This window comes from Mya arenaria, chromosome 6, assembly GCF_026914265.1.
Source record: "Mya arenaria isolate MELC-2E11 chromosome 6, ASM2691426v1".
NCBI classification, from domain to species: Eukaryota; Metazoa; Mollusca; class Bivalvia; order Myida; family Myidae; genus Mya; species Mya arenaria.
Window position 1 is genome coordinate 19,151,432 of NC_069127.1, and position 19,881 is coordinate 19,171,312.

Below are 19,881 nucleotides of genomic sequence, written 5' to 3' on the forward strand. Positions count from 1 at the left end.
CTTCCTTGCATTTCTGAGTGTCGAATTGGTAGTGCCAGGCTAATATGTAGTGCGCAAAGACTTCTTAATACGTGCGTATTATAAGCTTTTAAACGTTGTAAATGAGCGTCCATATACCTGACAAAACGGTGTGAATGGTTTTGTCCCCAACATGAACATTCAATGTTAACGTAATTCTTAGAGTCAAATGTCAGACAACAATGTGTTGTGTCCGTGCTATTACTCATCTATGTCTTAAAGGATTTCAAAGCATTGTTTTACTTTTTGCCATATGAACCTAAATGAATAGAAATAAGTATATGCTTTGTATTCCTTAAAATATATTTAGACAGTTACCTTTAATGATCAGACAGCCCAGGAGACAGTTACCTTTCAAGTAGATATTTACCATACATGATCAGACAGTCCAGTAGACAATGAGTCCGCATTGGTTGTAAACTGGATTTTGCCACTTTATCAATATGTACAGTGGTTACGTTCAACCAATTTTATCTTTTAAACGTTGTTAAACATCAAGTACAAAAGTGTAACTATCTTTCAGCTTCGCTTGAGTGTTATTTCGCGTGCAAAATTTGCAATTGACTATAGAATGTATAGGAAATGTATTTAGTTGTATCTAACCTTTTAGGCATATTATATACAGTAAAACTGTTTGTTTCAGTTTAAGATCGCATAATAATTAACCTCGTGAACACCATTATCTTGCACTGAAATTTATTAAATATATTTGGATTTTTATTCAAATAGAGCGGTTTATACGTAAAAAGAATAGAACAAAATTATTCAACTTTCTTCATTTAATTAGACTTAATAAAATGTAATACACGGAATTGACGTCTGAAGATTAACTTGGGCGAAATACTTGTAAATCTCAAAAAGGAAGACTCATTTAAACTTTGACTCACTGTGTCTAGAAGTAGTAGATGTTAAGAAGTGTTCCATTGTATAAGATTTCATTTCATTAATATTCAACATATTAGGGAAGATGCACTCTAACTGGAGGGATTGCAAGGTAATTAACTTTAATTTGTTTCGTTTATTGTTTACAGTGTATGCCCATGTATATTAGTTTGAAGTTTTTATATCCTTCTTTCCCGAAAACGTTTATGAATTGAAGGTTTATTCAAATTTAGATTTTAAATAAATGTTACAAGCATGGTTACAAGGTTAAATGCCGAACAGTTCGAAAAAGATTAAGCTTGGTGCGCAAAAAGTTAAATTATAGAGCAAAAATGTTTATTTCATCTTAAGATCGATGATATTTCACTGAGTGATCAACAACAGTTATACTAGTATTTCAACTGTGCCTTTTTGGTCCTAACACTTGCGTCTAAACAGGGTTTGTATTTGTTATTATGTACTTTTCATTGTATTATAAAAGACACGTCTGTCGCAGATGGTGGGCGCTCATAATCGATTATTCGTTTTGATTTGATAGTCGCAAAACCACTACCGGGATGACGTAGTGCACATGTCCTTACGAGAAGTGTTTCACAATCTCTAGGATGACTAAACTCATATACATCAATAAAGCATTCAAACGATATTGTGCATGTATTGTTGGTTTAGGGTTGCACCTTAGTAGCAGATTGGATTAAAACAAACTGCAATAAAATAACGAATTTCAAGTTGATTTTAGTTCGTGTATTTTTGACTAAACATTTTGTTACTATTGAATTGCATTTACAGAGAGGCATTGGATAAATTAATTTCAATGCTTTATACAGTTTACTACAACAACTTTAAATGTGTCAGTCATATGAAGTGTTCATTATGGCACATCCAAATCGTTAAAGGTTTTAAAGAATCAATGCTTTCCTTGTCATGTTAAGGAATATCCATTGCGTCACTGCTATTTTATTGCTAAAGATGTATCGTTGCGATTAAGGAGGATAACTCTTCCGTTTGCAGGCATGGCTAGACAACGGACTTCCTATAAACACAACCTGCAACGAGGCAGCAAAGCTGTACGACGCCTCCCTTACACAGGTAAGGATTAATGGGTCCTCGTACAAATAATCAAAGCAATTAAAAAGGCCAATATTTTTTTTTTCAAATCCGCAGTCACAATGTTGAACACTTTAGAATGGTACGCATTTTATGTACCCAAGGAGAATATATAAATGTATTGAACAAAAACATACATTTGTCTTACATCCTATAATTTAGATTTATGTGATTGTTAATCCAAATACTATTTTTAGACATTCCACCAACTCATTCAAGAAATAGGTGCTACGGTGCCTGACAAAACCTTTGTTTTACTTTAGTTAATCAATGTTTTATTAAATCTTATTTGTAGATCACATGCGCAGTCTAAATGAACATGTATGTATATATTATTATATTTGAGCACATCGGAAAGGAATCGTTGGATTTAGACTTGCAGGAGAATCCAATATGCCACACCAAAGGAGTTACTTGCAACTCTATTACTTCCATTTAATACCCCTTTTATATTTTGTCATTTCAAAATAATTTGATAGAAACAAAGAAGTATTAAAATAAACATACCCACATAATTGAATGAGTATTTACTAATAAGGCGGTGTTTCAGATAAACTTTTGGACGGCAACATTGAATTTACTACGCGTCATGATCCCAGTTTTGTTTTTAAATCTAAGACACTTATTTCTACTCAAACAGAAAATTTAGTAATTTGTGTAAATGAAAGGTGAACAAAGCAAGTTGACACTTTGGTCCATTCTTACTTATGCTCAAATTTACACCTTCGAAAGTTCGAATGAACGAATCACTTTGAGATACTGGAGGATGTCTGCATTTTTTAAACCTGTTAAAATATAATAATTTAGTTATTTTAAGTTTGAAGTAGAGTCGGTAAAATATTTGAAATGCTGGAGGTGGTTTTAGAGTTTATAAGGTATATGAACTGCATTATGGCTCGACTCCACCGTATCCCCAGTACAGTTAAAGGGGAGAATTTACTTTCTTCAAGGGACGGGGTGTTAAGCCGAAGATACAATTAAGAGACAAAAATGTGGCTGTGTAACAACGAAGAATGACATACTAAATGTTACACAGCCGACAACATGGAACAAGGAGGGACCAGCCCAGTAATTCAGGTTCTGTGCGCGTCACATTGGTTGTTGTGCAACCTATTTTCCTCTTTCGGTACTGTACTGAGACCTTCTGGTGTAACCTCGTTAAGGTGCATGACGGTGCAAGAGACTTATGTACATCGAATTTTCATCAATTTGACTATTTACAGTGCAGTTAGAACACCCATATCAATTCTAACGGAGGATGGCAGTCCGTACGTCCCTCTTGAAGCTGTCGATTGAGTGATTGGGTAAGGAAGTTCTAGAGTCAGATGGTGCTTGGAAAGTATAACTTCTGGTAGCACAGTGTCCTGGCAAAAAGGACAAGGTAGGCGAGTATTTGGCTTCGAACAGAGCTGACAGGTGTGAGTTACGTATGGCCAACCATGGTGTTCACTATACAATCCATGTGTGTGACCTTTGCCTGGGTTAGGCCTTCCTAGATGGTCGCCCACTGGAATTTATGCAACATAAGGGTGACGCTTTTTTCTGTATTCAGAGAGAACCATATTGGCCGATGTACGCTGCACCATTACCAGCGAGAGCTCTTTAGGTCTCCGGGGAACTATTGAATGTTACACTGGAGAAGTTCAGATATTCGTAACGCATATGGTCTTTTGGACGTTTTTTTGAATTTCTGGCTTTAGCGATTGCCTGCTTAGTTGCGTGTCTTGAATGTTGATCCAAGGATGGGTCAACTTGGATGGAATACAGCTATCAAGGATGTTGAGAAGTCTTGTTTGTTTTCTTCCTAAACTGTGTTCACATTGCGGTCATTTGTGTACCGGATTAATTCTGCTCGTAACTGAGATATTTGGTTTTCATTGCCCCCATGTTACTGGTTTCGTTTTTTTCGCAGAAGCACTTGACACGAATAATACGATGTCAATATTCTCAAGGCCTGGTATAGTGATACAGAGCGTGATAAGTGAGGGTCAGTTGTCAGAATTAGGTCTAGAATGTTCTTCTTTCCGGTTGGCTGTTTGACTGCACCAGTTCAATGCAAATATCTTAGGTGTATGCTATTCGCTACTCGTTTGTTTGGTAATGGAGCACATATTAAAAGTTGTTGCTTAGAAGTTACGCGAATAAAGTTAATGATGAGTGATTTGAAATCTTGAAAAGTCCTAATGATTTTTTTTTTCTAAAAATCTAACCTGGTATTGTATAATTAGTTGACACTGTTTTGTAAATAATGCAAATTAAACCCGTTGCATATGTTTATACAGTTCTTACTTAACAATTTTTGATCATGAGTTAATAATTAAGTTTATCATGTGCTGTTGCCACACTAAGTCAGCATAGTTCTATTGCTCCGCCGTTACTTGCAATGGTGTCATTGCTCCGCCATTGTCTGTTAGCTCGGTTACAGTGTTGAATTTCTTATTTTGATTAATTAGTGAAAGTTTATACATTTTTGTTCTGTCTTTGGATTTAAAACAAATTGCGATCGATGGAGTAGTTAAAGTAGTTAATATGTATGCAAATTATTCATAAAGAAAATAAACAAAAACTCATGAATTAAATGCTAATCAATCTTAAAAGTATTTTTGTTGCAAAAAAGTCCCACTGTAGCGAAATAAATACAAATCCAATGATATTCGCTATATTGTATGGTGTCGGAACCCGTAAATTGCTATCAAAGACGTTAATTATAAGGATTGTGACATCATTGGGGCGTTCATGAAAATGTAATTTGTTCAAACGAAGCAAAAAAACAACAACAAACGAAATAAACACATTGTTTATCCAGTGTACTGAAAAGAGTGTATGTGATCGTGTGCAGTAACAAGGGTTTTGCATTCTTACAGAAAAAGAGACGGAGTGTAATTATAAACATAAGCATCATTCTTGATTTTTCAGTAAGCATAACAATGGCTAGCTTTCTATCTTTGGAAAACGCAAAAGGTACCATACTACTCTTTAAAAAAGGAACCCAGTTTGTTTTGCATTTGAATGCACCATTCATAACAACACGAATTTATCAAACACATTGTTAAGTACCGGAACCATCTTCTAAACTTCTTTAATGCTTCTCGATTTCATCAAGAAATGCCTTGAAACTTCTGAATTTGTTTCGTGATTGGGAAATATTCATCAACTTGTTATTATGTTATTAAACGAGACCTTGCTTGTCACCGAACTTGGTTTTCAATATCCCAGTAGCTATGATTATTGTAATTGTCATGGGAAAGTGCTAGTTTGGATATCGCTTGTTTTGATTAACTAAGTTTAATAACTTAAAAACAAAACAAGCGATATCTAAAATAGCACTCATCTCATTTCGTCACCTTAGAGCCATAACTTAATAAGTGCAAATATGAATAGAAGCAGCTGTTTATTTATTGCATTAAAGTGACGATATAATAAAGTTACCGGGCTATTGAAAGACAAATTTAGTAACAAGCACGATGTCTTTGTTTTGCCATCACTTCGGATTTATGTTTCTGTAAAACAATAAGACTGGTCATTATTATATAGAAGGTCGCAGCAAAGAATTCTATCGCAAACTCAAGATTATTCTTTACTAGTTCGGATATCGCTCGTTTACCTTCACTATTTGGAAGTGTATTTAATAACATATACACAAAACAAGCGACAGCACTACCCAATACATTATAGCTTTATGGCTATTGAAGGACAGATTCAGTAACAAGCAAGATATCATTGAAATGCTATCATATCTGATTGCTTTTGTAAATATGAATATATATATAAAATCATAACGCAACGTCCTAATGATATTTCAATCTAAAATGCTAACAATTCTTTACAATATAGAAAGGCAGTAAAAATACAAAAATGGTTAAATTAAATATGATAACATCTCAAGTAATCGACCTGTAGCAGGAATATCAGACACACAATCATTATTTAACATTTAATCCTAAAAATGAAATAAATTAAGTTTCTTTTATAATGAATAGCAGTTAAAAAATACTTTCAGAATATTCGGTAACCTCGTAGTTGTTTGTAAACACTGTCGTACTCTCACTGATATATCTGTCTAAACGATGTTTACGCTATTTTATTAAGATACATTTTGGTTGACCTTGTTATATGAATCCTGTTAATTTGATTCATGTGTTATAAAATGAAATAGTTTAGGTAAACACTTCTAAGATTTCAAATGCACTTAAGTGTGTCCTTATTCTGGTACAGGTGTGATGGGGAAATTTGCCGATGAAGATGTAAAAAGTCACGTATATATGATACATCATTTATTAAGTTGATTTAAAAATACCATGAACAACTCTATATATTCAGCTAAGGTTAAACAATGATTTATATTTATTTATAAAATACCAATATGGCACAATTAAACATTTTAGATACACTTAAATTATATGATTTTTTTTTCTTTCTGATTATTGAATGGTTCTAGTTTGCTAACAGAAAGAACAGAACATTACTTTACCAGTTGGTCATAGATCAGTGTGACCCAATGTGTTATAAAATGGTGACACATAAAATCATTCATATATTATTTATATCAATAGTTCTTTAAATCGCAATATATAAAATGTACACGTTGAAACGATATATTGCATATTTCATTATGTACAATATAGCATATACTCTAAAATGTTTTAATTATTATAAAGCAAAGAGTGAGAGATGATATAACACTATACAGATAAAAGTTTACACCCAACATCTTCAATACATGTACTATATTTACTTTGTCTGTATTCACTAAATTATTGTATCGTTTCATGTTTATGTCATTTAAGTACTTAATCGTTTATCCTTTACTTTTTAATACGTAAAGTAAAACTAATTTTATTTCAAGATCGTAAGCTTTATATACACTTGATGAACAATTTAGCAATGATTTATATATAAAAAGTCACTCTTTTAAAAGGCATTGTGTTGACACTTGATGATACTTGATGAACAATTTAGCAATGATTTATATATTAAAGTCATCATTTCAATGGGCATTGTGTTGACACTTGATGATATTTGATGAACAATTTAGCAATGCTTTATATATTAAAGTCATCATTTCAATGGGCATTGTGTTGACACTTGATGATATTTGATGAACAATTTAGCAATGCTTTATATATTAAAGTCATCATTTCAATGGGCATTGTGTTGACACTTGATGATACTTGATGAACAATTTAGCAATGATTTATATATTAAAGTCATCATTTCAATGGGCATTGTGTTGACACTTGATGATACTTGATGAACAATTTAGCAATGATTTATATATTAAAGTCATCATTTCAATGGGCATTGTGTTGACACTTGATGATATTTAATGAACAATTTAGCAATGCTTTACATATTAAAGTCATCATTTCAATGGGCATTGTGTTGACACTTGATGATACTTGATGAACAATGTAGCAATGATTTATATATTAAAGTCACCATTTCAATGGGCATTGTGTTGACACTTGATGATACTTGATGAACAATTTAGCAATGATTTATATATTAAAGTCACCATTTCAATAGGCATTGTGTTGACACTTGATGATACTTGATGAACAATTTAGCAATGATCTATATATTAAAGTCATCATTTCAATGGGCATTATGTTGACACTTGATGATACTTGATGAACAATTTAGCAATGATTTATATATTAAAGTCACCATTTCAATGGGCATTGTGTTGACACTTGATGATACTTGATGAACAATTTAGCAATGATTTATATGTTAAAGTCATCATTTCAATGGGCATTGTGTTGACACTTGATGATACTTTATGAACAATTTAGCAATGATTTATATATTAAAGTAATCATTTCAATGGGCATTATAGGGTATTTAATATGAAATCTGTCAATGGCGAATATATAAACACTCGGACAGTTAATTTGAAACAGTTGTTGAATGAGCTTGGATTTGCTTATTTATTTACATTGTTAATGCAACGAATATACAGATGGAAGCTGTCGTTAGAAGAATATATGATACTTACTTACATCAATGGTATACAAATGTTAGAAATTCAGACCAACTACAGTGTTATGTTAATTTTAAACAAGATTTTGCAATTGAAAATATTTTGTATTAATAGCAATAAGTTAAGGATACTTCTTACTAGATTTAGATGTTTGAAACACAATATTGAAGAAGGAAGATAAAGAAATATAAACCGAGAATAAAGAAAATGTAATAAATGTAATATGAATGTTGTAGAAAACGAATATCACTTTTTGTTAGTGTGTCCTCATTATTTTTATTTATGTACAAAATATATATTCCCTGGTATTATATTCATAAGCCTAATATGACCAAATTTAACAACATGATGTCCTGTAATAATGATAAAATATTGAATAATATTGCTACTTATTTATCATTTGCTACAGATAAAAGAAATGCTACCTTGCATAATTAACGTGTTTAAATACATTTCATGTATATATGTAGTTCATACTTTTCTCCTTAAGATAAATGTTGTAAAAGAGATCTCATATTTATTTTATATTTATATTTCACTATATTTTTTGTCATTAATGCCATCTGGTATGTTCTTTGTGTACTGGCAATGTTCTAATTGAATTTGCTAATAAAACTTTGACTTTTTGACTTTGACTTGACTTTAATAACATATTAACCGTATTAGAACTTTTAATCTTGAAAGCGATTGGAATTTTCTGTGGCTGATTTTGACCTAAATAGAAACTGATCTTCCTATTCTACCTCGTCAACACCAACGTTCTATATCGTGAACTATAATTATATCATATAAAGTCATCCCACCCGACTCAGGTTTAACCTGTTTTTCTATAATTTATGTTAATTGCATTTGGAAACTGGAGTAGAGCCTAAATTGAAAATCCTGAGACGTAAAATCAAGATATCAGGCATGAAAGAAAACATTTTCGATTTAAATTTGAGTGAACTAAACATTAGCCAGGATCAAAAATGAAAAGAAGTCAGAAAGTGGAAAATATAATCATATTACCATCCTAACCGTCCATATTATAAAGAGTTAAAATGAAGATGAAAAAACTGTTTTAAATGAAACATGGCGCAGTGTAACACTAGCAATAATATAGTTATGAAAATATATGACATGTATATTACACCAAGGCACCGACAAGGATCTAGGGGCACACATTTTGACACGCTTGTGTATATATTTCCCTGGTTTTATCAGGTGTATCATGTTGAAACCTGATTAAATAAAATAAATGTTCCTTATCATACTAAACTTTCCCTGGGTTAGACATGGTCTGAAATTGGAGACGAGTACCACTATCTACTTGAATGCAGTGCACTGAATGATAGCAGAAAGCGATTTATCGAAAAGAAATACTATGTTAATCCAAATGCAATCAAATTCAAATCTTTAATGTGTTTAGGTAACAATCAATTTAGCAAATATATAGATTTATGCCAATTTGTAAAAGAAATATAAATACGTTTTAGGGCTGTCAATACATATATACGTACATGCAAACAGCACGAAGAGGTACTTGATGAATATCTTTTTGTGTTTAAGAATCTACTATACCGAAGTAAGAGAATATGCACGGAATTGCAAACGCATAAAGTCATACTGTTTTAAAAAATCCTCAGCGTTTGTTACGTTTGAACAAAAGTGTATCTTTTTCAGTATGTGGGGAAATACAATGACATGAATGTAGGAGGATTAGAGAAATCTATGGAAGATACACTGAGGGCAGACCCGAATTTCGGTAAATATTTATTTCCGTTTTTGTTATATAAATTTACTAAATGCATTTCGAATAATGACTCCAGTTAACTGTTTAAGTGATGTGCAACGTACGATGCTATGATTGTGAGACTGTTACACAAGGGCTTAATGTGGGTTGATACGAACGCGTTAAATTTTCATAGATCGGAAATGAGGTCGGAAATGTCTGCAAGGGTATTATCAATCGCAACTTCCGGGCAAGATCCGTATTGGTTTGAAAATGAATCACGAAAGTTATTAGAAGATCCTTAGGATTTTTAATTTTACTATCGCCAAATACTTCAGGAACACTGCAACTCTCTGCCTCCAGTATAAACGGAATAAAATACCGAGGTTGCCCGAGATAGTGTTTTAACTATCAACTGTGTAACGCCTTAAAAATATATATATGCTGCCCGATAAACAACAGTTTTTAACTAAGCACTGATGTTAAGTATTCTGTACTTTGGTTATAGGAACAAAAACAACATTTTAATTTCATATATTGATAAATAAGTTAATCATTTAATGTCTTTTAAAGTTAATGGTGAATTATATATACTTTGAGAGCTTTTATTCTATAATAGAATGCACATGACTTTCAGAAAATGTAGTGTTTGGACTTATATTATATTGGACTTAATATGCCGGAAAAGTTATTTATTTTCTTTGGGACAGCATGACCTCGGGCTCTCTAGCATGACGGACCTGCACGTAATATTTGTAACAGTTAACTCCGTAGATATTATTCATTACATGACCTCATAACTTAAGATCGAAATGTTCGGCGTAATTCAAATATTTCTGTATTGAAGTGATGGGTCACGTGATAAAGAACGGTCTTAACTTGCTTGGGACGGGCACCTCTATCCAATTTGACAATAAACTCGCTACAGACGTTGACACCATGGTGAGACTTTGTTTCAACCAGCAAGGACTTTCTGATCGGGAAAAAATGCACGTCAACGCCGTTAAACTCTGGTCTGTTGGGTAGGTATTCATGCATTACGAAATGGGAAGTGCTCCTGAAGTGGTTTGTTTTAAGAAATGTGATATAGTTAAAAATATTGTTGTAAGACCAAACATATTTCAAATTATTAATGATACAATGAGCACTACAATGACAGCTCAGTTACGAAAAATAAAATAAAAAGTTCGAAAATAAACTAGAGACACTAAAGGCATGATAAGGCATGGACCTGCCGGCTATCTTTTCATCCAAAAAAATCAATGAAACGAGTATCACTTAGCCATTATCAGGAACATGCATACTTTAGGAATTCCATTTATTTCCCAAATAATAGCAAGCTGTGTTTTAAAACTAAATTAATAGTTTTGTTATATATACTTAGCCTATCGAACATTCGGAGATGAGAATCATTGCTGAAAATACACATGTAATGAAATCACTTCGTTTCATATAGAAAAATGGCAAGGGCATGTGACATATGGGAAGATATACTGCTTGACAACCCTAGTGACATCTTGGCCCTTAAGTTCGCTCATGACACATATTTCTACCTTGGCTACTCTAATCATATGAAGGACTCGCTTGGCCGCGTGCTCCCACAATGGAAGAAAGATACCCCATTATACGGGTAGGTATATCACCTATCTATGTTGTGCCGAACCGGGGGTCGGTGGTCATATAGGGGACTTCATACAGGCCCGTTGAGAAAACTTGTAAAATTTACTTTCACGTAATTATCAATGCCTGAATCATTCCCGATCCCAGGGATTTTTACAAATGGCCCTGCTTCAGGGCAGAGATTTTGACAATACAATAAAAGGTTTACCTAAATACACTGTATGTGAACGCGACCCCGGGGAGGACGGTTTGGTAAAAGGGGCAAATTACTGATAGGTGCATGAGGCAATACACTGCATAACTGTTAAAGTTATTTATTTCAATACGTGGTTTCAGTGTTTTAACACAATAATGCTATATGGCCTACTTACTTATCACTGTATTTAATCTCATCCATTAAAACATGTTTGTTGGATGACAGGTGCTTGACTTCACCTTCAGACTTGATCCTTACTGCACACATGTCTTTGCCATTATATTCGCAGGTATCTATATGGAATGTATGCCTTTGGTTTGGAAGAAACCAACCTGTACCCTGAGGCTGAGAAATTTGCCAGAATGGTAAGATTCATTGCAATGAAATTGTATGTGCTAAAATAGAGAACATGACAAATTTTACTTACATTTGATCAACAGCGTTTTAAAGACCGTGTACGATACAACATGATTTGGGAAGGATAAATGTTTCCGTTTTCTAAATCTAAATTTTTCATTTAAGATTAAGGTACTCTATTTGGTTTTGATCAAACACATTTTACATGCTTTAATGTATAAGGAGTAGAGAAAATGTAGCAAGGAATGTTTTATCAGAAATGTGTTGAAAATTCGTTTCTATTTATATGAAAAGGCCTCTCAGCAATAGATACGTTTTCGAACTGTTCAAAAACCTGTCTGGCGGCCTCTTCATTATATTTGTTAAGAAAATACATTGAAAAGCGATGAATTAGATTCACTTCCTGTCTACAACAACTAACATATCTTTCATAAAATAGAAGCAATACCACAGTGTTTATTGAATAATGTTAACTATTTTTGCATCTGCCTTGTAGCAGACAAGCGTTTGAATACAAATTATGTTGAACAATTGAACGTTCATATCATATTTCGCAAAACTTGTGAAGCTATCAAAACGACTACATTACGTATCACATCTGCTCAGTACTGAGCCTTCGAATGATATAAAAGTGATAATTTTGTGTTTTGGTCCCTCTAACATATCTTAGCATTGTGACGATTCCTGAAGCATGCTTGATTAAGAAAGTAATCCTTCATAAAAACGTTTCCTGTTTGCAAAATCACATAATCTATGCTTAAACTAGACTGTTCGGAGAATATAAATGTGTTTTTATTTTGTAATTTACTTTAATGTAGATAGTTTTCATTGTGATGCAATGCAATCAACTATCAATATTTCTTTCTAAGGAAGCTAAATATGATAGTAATGTTGTGTCTTTTGGTGCTCGTACTATATTTGCCCAAACAAACAAACAGTCGTATGTTACAACAAGTGCTTGTACCTTTGTTGTTGCAATCAAATTATTGTTTTATACTCAGGGCCTGGAGATTAACGAGAAAGACGTTTGGTCCACACATTGCATTGCACACGTTATGGAGATGACGGGAAGACATGACGAAGGAATCAAATTTATGTCAGGAACCGAAAATAACTGGGCGGTGAGTGCCGAATGCTTTTACTGTTCACTTTAGACATGACATTGATGTTATGATTCATCTGGTTTCCCTGGTTTATATGTTTACTGTTCCCATTAATACTTACATTGAACAGACACAATCATATTGATATTGTTATATTTATACTATGGATGCATTTTTGTGTCCGAATGGTCTCTTACTATGTTACATGTTTGTGTATAACACTGTTAGGTCGCCCCGTTGAGTGGTGTTCTGTTCTTTCTGGATCATTGAATATATCTGAATTATTTTTGGCGATTAACAACCTTTAAAGGCAGTGTTAAGGTATGTTGACAATTCATTCACCTATTACATTTGTCAATAAGTAGTTTCAATCAATCTCTGACTTTTGTTTTATAATTAAGTTGTATTTTATGCTTTTGAACGGCCTAATCTCGAGATATTATTTTAATATTTTGTATGGTTTTTCTTTCATTATTGCGTGCTTCAGAGGGATATCTTATATTTATCTACGACTTATATTTATGTAAAGTTTAATCTGACGTCTGATTTCACTAATTGTGCAGAAACTGTGATTGCACTAATCTGTGTAATTAGAAACAAGACTGCAGAAATGAGTATGTGGTAAAGAAGTATGTATCTGATTAAGTTATCACACTTGACGTATTTTACAATTTATAGCAAACCTTTAATAACTGGTTATTGGCTGAAATGATGTGTTTTATTTTAGCATTTTATATATTATTTATATGCAAATGAATCATGCATATCTTAAATACAAGGTGTTCCAGTTTTATAGTGGTGAGCGCACTCACTTCTGACGCACTCACTTCTGGGTGTAATTGTGGTCGTCAAATTAGTTTCTTCTTCGTTCTTCTGCTCTCTCACAATACTACGACCTCGCGTTACATCGTGCCAACAAGAGTGATTGTAATGCTGTAATAACTTTTCACAGTTGTTGACAACGAACTAATTTTAAATTAAACATTTTCATAAATCTTCAGGCCAGTGGAATGCTGTGCTGTCATAATTACTGGCATTGGGCTCTGTACCTGATAGAACAAGGAGACTACTCTGGGGCGCTCGGAATATACGACGAATATGTAAGATTCACCCGAACGCAAACATGTGGGAATTGCCTCATACGACAAACACTAGACGGGATATCTCGTTTATACTCTGTTAAATTTACTAAAATATGCGGATGTCGTTCTTCAGACTGTATAAACGGAATTAGAGTAACTACGCAGACAAAAAATGTTTCTGTAGAAGCTTTAGAAATAACAACTTGTAAAAATAGGATTTATATGAAAATTGACACATGTTTAGTGAGATACAATTATATATTAGTCTTGTATTGATATACTAAATGAATCGGATAAAATACCCGGGTGCAGCTTAGGTTCAGACCATTTGAGATATATGTTTAATTGTGCACAGTTCTAAAAACGAATCTCTTTGCAATGCTTTAAAAACTGCTTGAAAGGAAAACGGTTTTTCGTTATCTTTTTGTATCCTTACCACACACAACTAAAATTGCCCGTGTATTCATTTCGGTATCTTTTTGTAACTAATGATAGTGGTTTTGGCAAAAATTCTTTTGCAAACGTATCTGTATCCAAACCACGCACCCTTTTGAATAGCCTGTTATTTATTTTACTTATATATAGGTGTACAAGACGTCCAAGTCAACTGGTGCTCCCCTGCATTTTGTTGATGCATGCTCTTTACTCCTACGCCTTAATATGGAAGGTAACAGTGTACGGTAGTATTCCATATTCATTCAACAGGTTATGAAGGCTGGATAAAGTGGTAAACCTTTATTGATTATTCTGAGCGTTTCATCACTGTCTAATTTTGTTAAAATGTAATTAAACTTTTGAGGTTCTAGGAGGTGCTGAGTGCTGTACATTTATCATTTCTGTCAATGAACTGCTATTTTCAATTTTTGGATCCAGTCGAATGTTTCCGAAGGATCTCTCCCTTTCAGAATATATTTGTGAAAAAGGGCACAAAAACAAAGTTAGAGAAATCACAACTTAAGTTATCTGAACCCGAAACAGTACCATCGATTGAGCGCTTGAAATAAAACCCTAATATCTCAACCATTGACGTTTTGCTTAACTGGGGTAAATTGTACATGAAAAATGTAGTGAAATTGATTGCAATATTGAGGTATTTAACAAAATGATAAATGATTTTTAAATTTTTATTACTTATTATTTTCTATTAAAACCACACTCTGACTCAATGTCATGAGAAAGTATGAATGAAACCACGATGCTATTACAACTGATTTCTAAAACCATCCTAAAAAACCCAAGCGATTTGATTGCAAAATAATTGCAGTTAATATAGTATATTTTAGTATATCATTTTATTTAAATGTCAAACAGCGTCTACAACATTAGTGATGATAACTGCAATAAAACTTTTTTATTAAGGTGAACTTTTGTTGCCACGGTAACAATATTAAAATATATAGTATTTCATTTACATATATCCTTATCCACACTTAAATATGCACTCATACTCCAAAGTAAGATTTACCACAATTAATACAATTGTTTTGATATACCCAAAATGATATTTTAATATAAAAAACAATAGCTCTTATGAAGGATACCGAGTTTAATTTGAAAGAAAGGTGCAGAACCCCCCCCCCCCCCCCATATTTCTACCTTATGAGACGATAGAAACAGTTATCACAGTAAATCTTTTAGCACTCACCAATCATTAATTTTCAGCGATTAAATAAAATGTTACAATTTTGTTATCAGTAATCAATATATTAATAAGTAGTTAAAGGTTTATAACTCAAAATTTATGTTTGTTATACATGTGTATGTATTGATTTTAAATAAGAGTGTCACTTTAACATAACTAAAAATAAAAGCTTAGGTAAAAAAGAAAATAGTAGTGATAAAGCCTTGTGCTATCATCTTTAATCATAAATGGTTTTAACAGGATCTTGTTTTGTTTCATAGCCATAATAATACAGTGTTGCGGTTGTGTAGAACAGTTAATTGGATGACAACTGAAAAATAATTGTTTGATGACACAATGTAATTACTGTCATATATATTTTTTAAATCCCAGAAAAAATGAATGTCCTGTTTAACTGCTTTGATCCAGCTTAGCTAGAAACTAGGAGTAAGATTTTCACATATTTGTGTTTTTTTTATTTGATCATATGAATATTACAATACACATTGAGAACTTAGGTTTTATTGTTTTTCACAGAAATTTTGGTATTCTCACAAAGAACTGTCTCCTTTGTGTTTATTTAATAATTACGGCTAGGTTACTTAGTTATGGTTTGCGAATTCCACTTGATAAGCCTAAACTTCATTGATTACATTCGAGTTGATTCTTTGTACACATCTCCAAATTAATTAGGATTTGAAAGCCGGCTAATTAAAGAAGTTGTTTAGTGTTTATTGTATAAAGACTTTGAAAATAACATAATAATGTAGGCAGTGCAATGTCTTAACCATAATGCTTCCATTACGTTGCCAAATTTCATAAACATGCTCACGAGGACTTTTTAATACAATCTTTATATCACACACCCTTATATCGATGAAACCTCTTGCATGCGAATTACTTCTATACTCACCAATTTGAAGTATATTTCGCACTCTTTGTACAATTTCTTCCTGCAATTTATTTCAACAAAACGCAAACAAGAACACATTTTGTCGTTTTTCCAAGCATTGTGGTGTTTCTGAAATGACTCTTCTTTCGGACCAAAGGGCAGTCCTTTATCCTTATACCCCTTATAGTATTTCTTTACTTAAATGCCGTAGAGAAAAATGTGTTTCACGCCTTTAATTTTAAATTATATTGCAACCTTTGTGGTAACGACTGGTTAGGTGTCATACATAAATAAATATTTGTATCGATTTATTAAATTGAAACGGTTTAACCAAACGTTTATTTTTTTAATGTTTGCAATATTCTCGTATTACATTTACCAATTTAATAAGGTGTGCGTCTGGAGGGACGTTGGAATGATTGCTACGAGGTGATTCGACCGCACGTGGATGATCACGTTCTCACGTTCAACGACAATCACATACTTCTTGCTTGTCTTGGTGCCAATAAAATCGAGACTGTCAAGCGGATGATGACTTCAATAAAGGAATCCGTGGTGTAAGTAGACGTTAACCTTTTAACATCTACAAAATGAACGTTATGAATGCGTGTTGCCAGGAAGTTTAAACACACTGCTGTTAACTTAGGCAGCACCTGTTTCCTGTCAAGATTTTAATACAATACTTCATGATGAGTATGAATGACCTTCATTTAACATTTTGCAATTTTAATGGCATGATCACGACTTGTCGATAACAAACTGTAACGTATACTTATTTATTTCATACTAGATAATCATAGCATATAATATCATCATGTTTTACAACATCTTCTCTGCTCAAAATGTTCACCACTTAAATACAATTCTCTTTTGATCCAGTAAATGCACGGGAGATCTGGCCAATATTACAAAAGAGGTGGGGTTGCCTATCTGTGAGGCGTTCGTTGCCTACAATGATGGCGATTATGCAAAGGCAGTAGACCTAATGTATCCCATCAGATATCAAGTGTGGAAAATAGGTGGAAGTAATGCACAGGTGAGCTTGGTGCATCGGATTAACTAACATAATTTAACAAAACAGTGAAATCTTACATTCTGGCTGGAGATTTAGTTGAACAACTATGTAAATTTAGGCATCCAAGTGAATATTTTTGAAACTAGGGTACTAATTTTATTTGTTTGAAGCCAGACAACTATAGTAGCATATTACTGCCATAAGATAACTTGATGAAGTTCGCAAATTGTTTCGTGTTAGGATTGCGAATTCAATTTAATTAGTAACATAATAACTGGTTAAAAAGATAAGATTCTTGTTACTACTTATTTATAAATTCAATTCAGGCTTCTAGCACAAACAGATTATCAAGTTATGGTTTAGGTTGAAAAAACATACATTTTACCGAAAAGAAGCTAAAATGATTGTGTCAATAATCTAGAAGAATCAAATATCTACGCCATAAAGAAAAAAACTCTACCACCTGCTTCATTTTAATTGATTTTTTTTTCAGAGAGACATTTACAATATATTTCTTATCAACGCAGCCCTGAAATCAAACAAACAAAAACACCGTCGGCTTGCAAGGTATATTTATTTTTTAAATCTTAACTTGTTTCAACAATTACTCTTTCGTTGACAATATAAGCTAATTTACATGATGTATTCCATTGTTAATACATTATTAATATGCTGCAAATGTTTTGGTAATTAAAAACGATTTATAGTGTAGGTCTATTGTCCCCCATCTCAGAGCAAGTTTGTACATCTATGTAACTGTTTGACCGATAATTTGGAGACTTGAAAACAGCTGTATTGCGTCATCCTCTCATGAATTATATCCAGTGATCTAAATTAGTCTGGTTTGCAAAGTTATATTTCAATAAAAACAATTATTCAAAATGCCACGCATTATTCGTATAATGATTTATTATATACCCATCATAAATCCACACGCAATACATATCGCAAAATACGGAAGTCCGTATTCCACTCCAGTGCAATACGGCCGTATTCCACTCTTGTGACGTCACGTCATAACAAGTATCGTTGCGCGATGATAAATGACGTCATAATACGTCCCCTCAGTTTAAATATTATTACGCCTACTTTTGATTAAACATGTTTATTATACGAGCCCATCTTGATGTTTCATAACTGGTTGCAAATTTGAGTGTCATTCAAGTATTGTTATACAGGTTTTGTCACTTGGAATGTTTGTATTAATTTGCAGGCAATAAATATAAAGAGTATCACCCTCTATCTCAATCTCTCTCTTCAGAGTTCTCTTAATGGAACGGAGATCGGCAAAGCCATGTTCCCCATTGACAGACCGACTCATACAAAGGACGCTTGCAATCCATACTGGGTAAAATCGTGTCCCTTGGAGAAAAAGCGTGTTGCGCTAATAGAAAAGTCTTGATCTATCCAAGACTAAAAGGATTTTTTTGTGACAGTAGAAAACAGGGACACAGAGGGAACGTTTAGTGAAAGACGCACAATGTCATAACAAACAGATTTGAAAGCATTAACATTAAAATAAATGTCATATTTGGCTGTATTCAAGTAAAATTAATCAATAAAGTTGTATTTTGATTCATATTTGTTCTCAATTTGTGTTTATATATTGACCACTCTTCGGTGTTAATATGTTGATGTATGTGCTATAATACATGTAATTAATGGGGTCGGTCGCCAGCAAAATATTATTTATTGACAAACTGATGAGGGGGTTTCCAGCTGCATTGCCGGCGGTGCGCAAATTGCAAGTGTTTTGAAGATAACAAAGATTACATACTCGAATTGAACCACTTAAAAAGTTATACTGCTGGAAAACTGAGCGCGATTGTCGTCACAAAGTAGATTAAGAAATATCTATACAATTTGAGTATTTATACACACTTTATGCTACAGCTGGATTGTTTTTTTATCATGATCGTACTTTCCTTTACTAAATAATATTAATGTAGACATTATAAAATAATATGACAATTATCAAAAATAAAATGTATACGCTCTGACTAGTTGGGAAATGTAACCTACTCAAACCACACCGATTACTCCACATTCGGAACTTCTCGGCCATTTTTTTCAAAAACAACCTCGGATGTATGCAGGTACATCAGTTGAAGTAGTTCGTAAAATTTTAAATTATAACATTAATTAAATGTAGTGTTTTAGAGTTGTATTTATTGATCTAAGTTTAAATTGATTGCCATTGAATTGTATTATTGCAAACATGATTAAGAATCCCAAGAGTTAGGTCACAAAGTTTAACTGCTAAATAAAAGTACTACGCGATCTACTTGCGACGG

At 32.9% G+C, this 19,881-nt stretch overlaps 1 protein-coding gene across 1 annotated transcript; it reads left to right on the plus strand.

Annotated features, from left to right (window-relative positions):
- The first annotated feature begins 615 nt into the window (after positions 1-615).
- Positions 616-19,164, plus strand: LOC128236970 (tetratricopeptide repeat protein 38-like). The gene is made up of 13 exons (XM_052952128.1): positions 616-1,012; positions 1,912-1,989; positions 9,653-9,734; positions 10,549-10,723; positions 11,158-11,331; positions 11,807-11,882; positions 12,876-12,995; positions 13,979-14,077; positions 14,645-14,726; positions 16,964-17,129; positions 17,452-17,608; positions 18,081-18,154; positions 18,849-19,164. Exons 1-13 carry the CDS (start codon positions 986-988, stop codon positions 18,937-18,939), a joined length of 1,401 nt encoding a protein of 466 aa, XP_052808088.1. The 5' UTR covers positions 616-985; the 3' UTR covers positions 18,940-19,164.
- Positions 19,165-19,881: the final 717 nt, after the last annotated feature.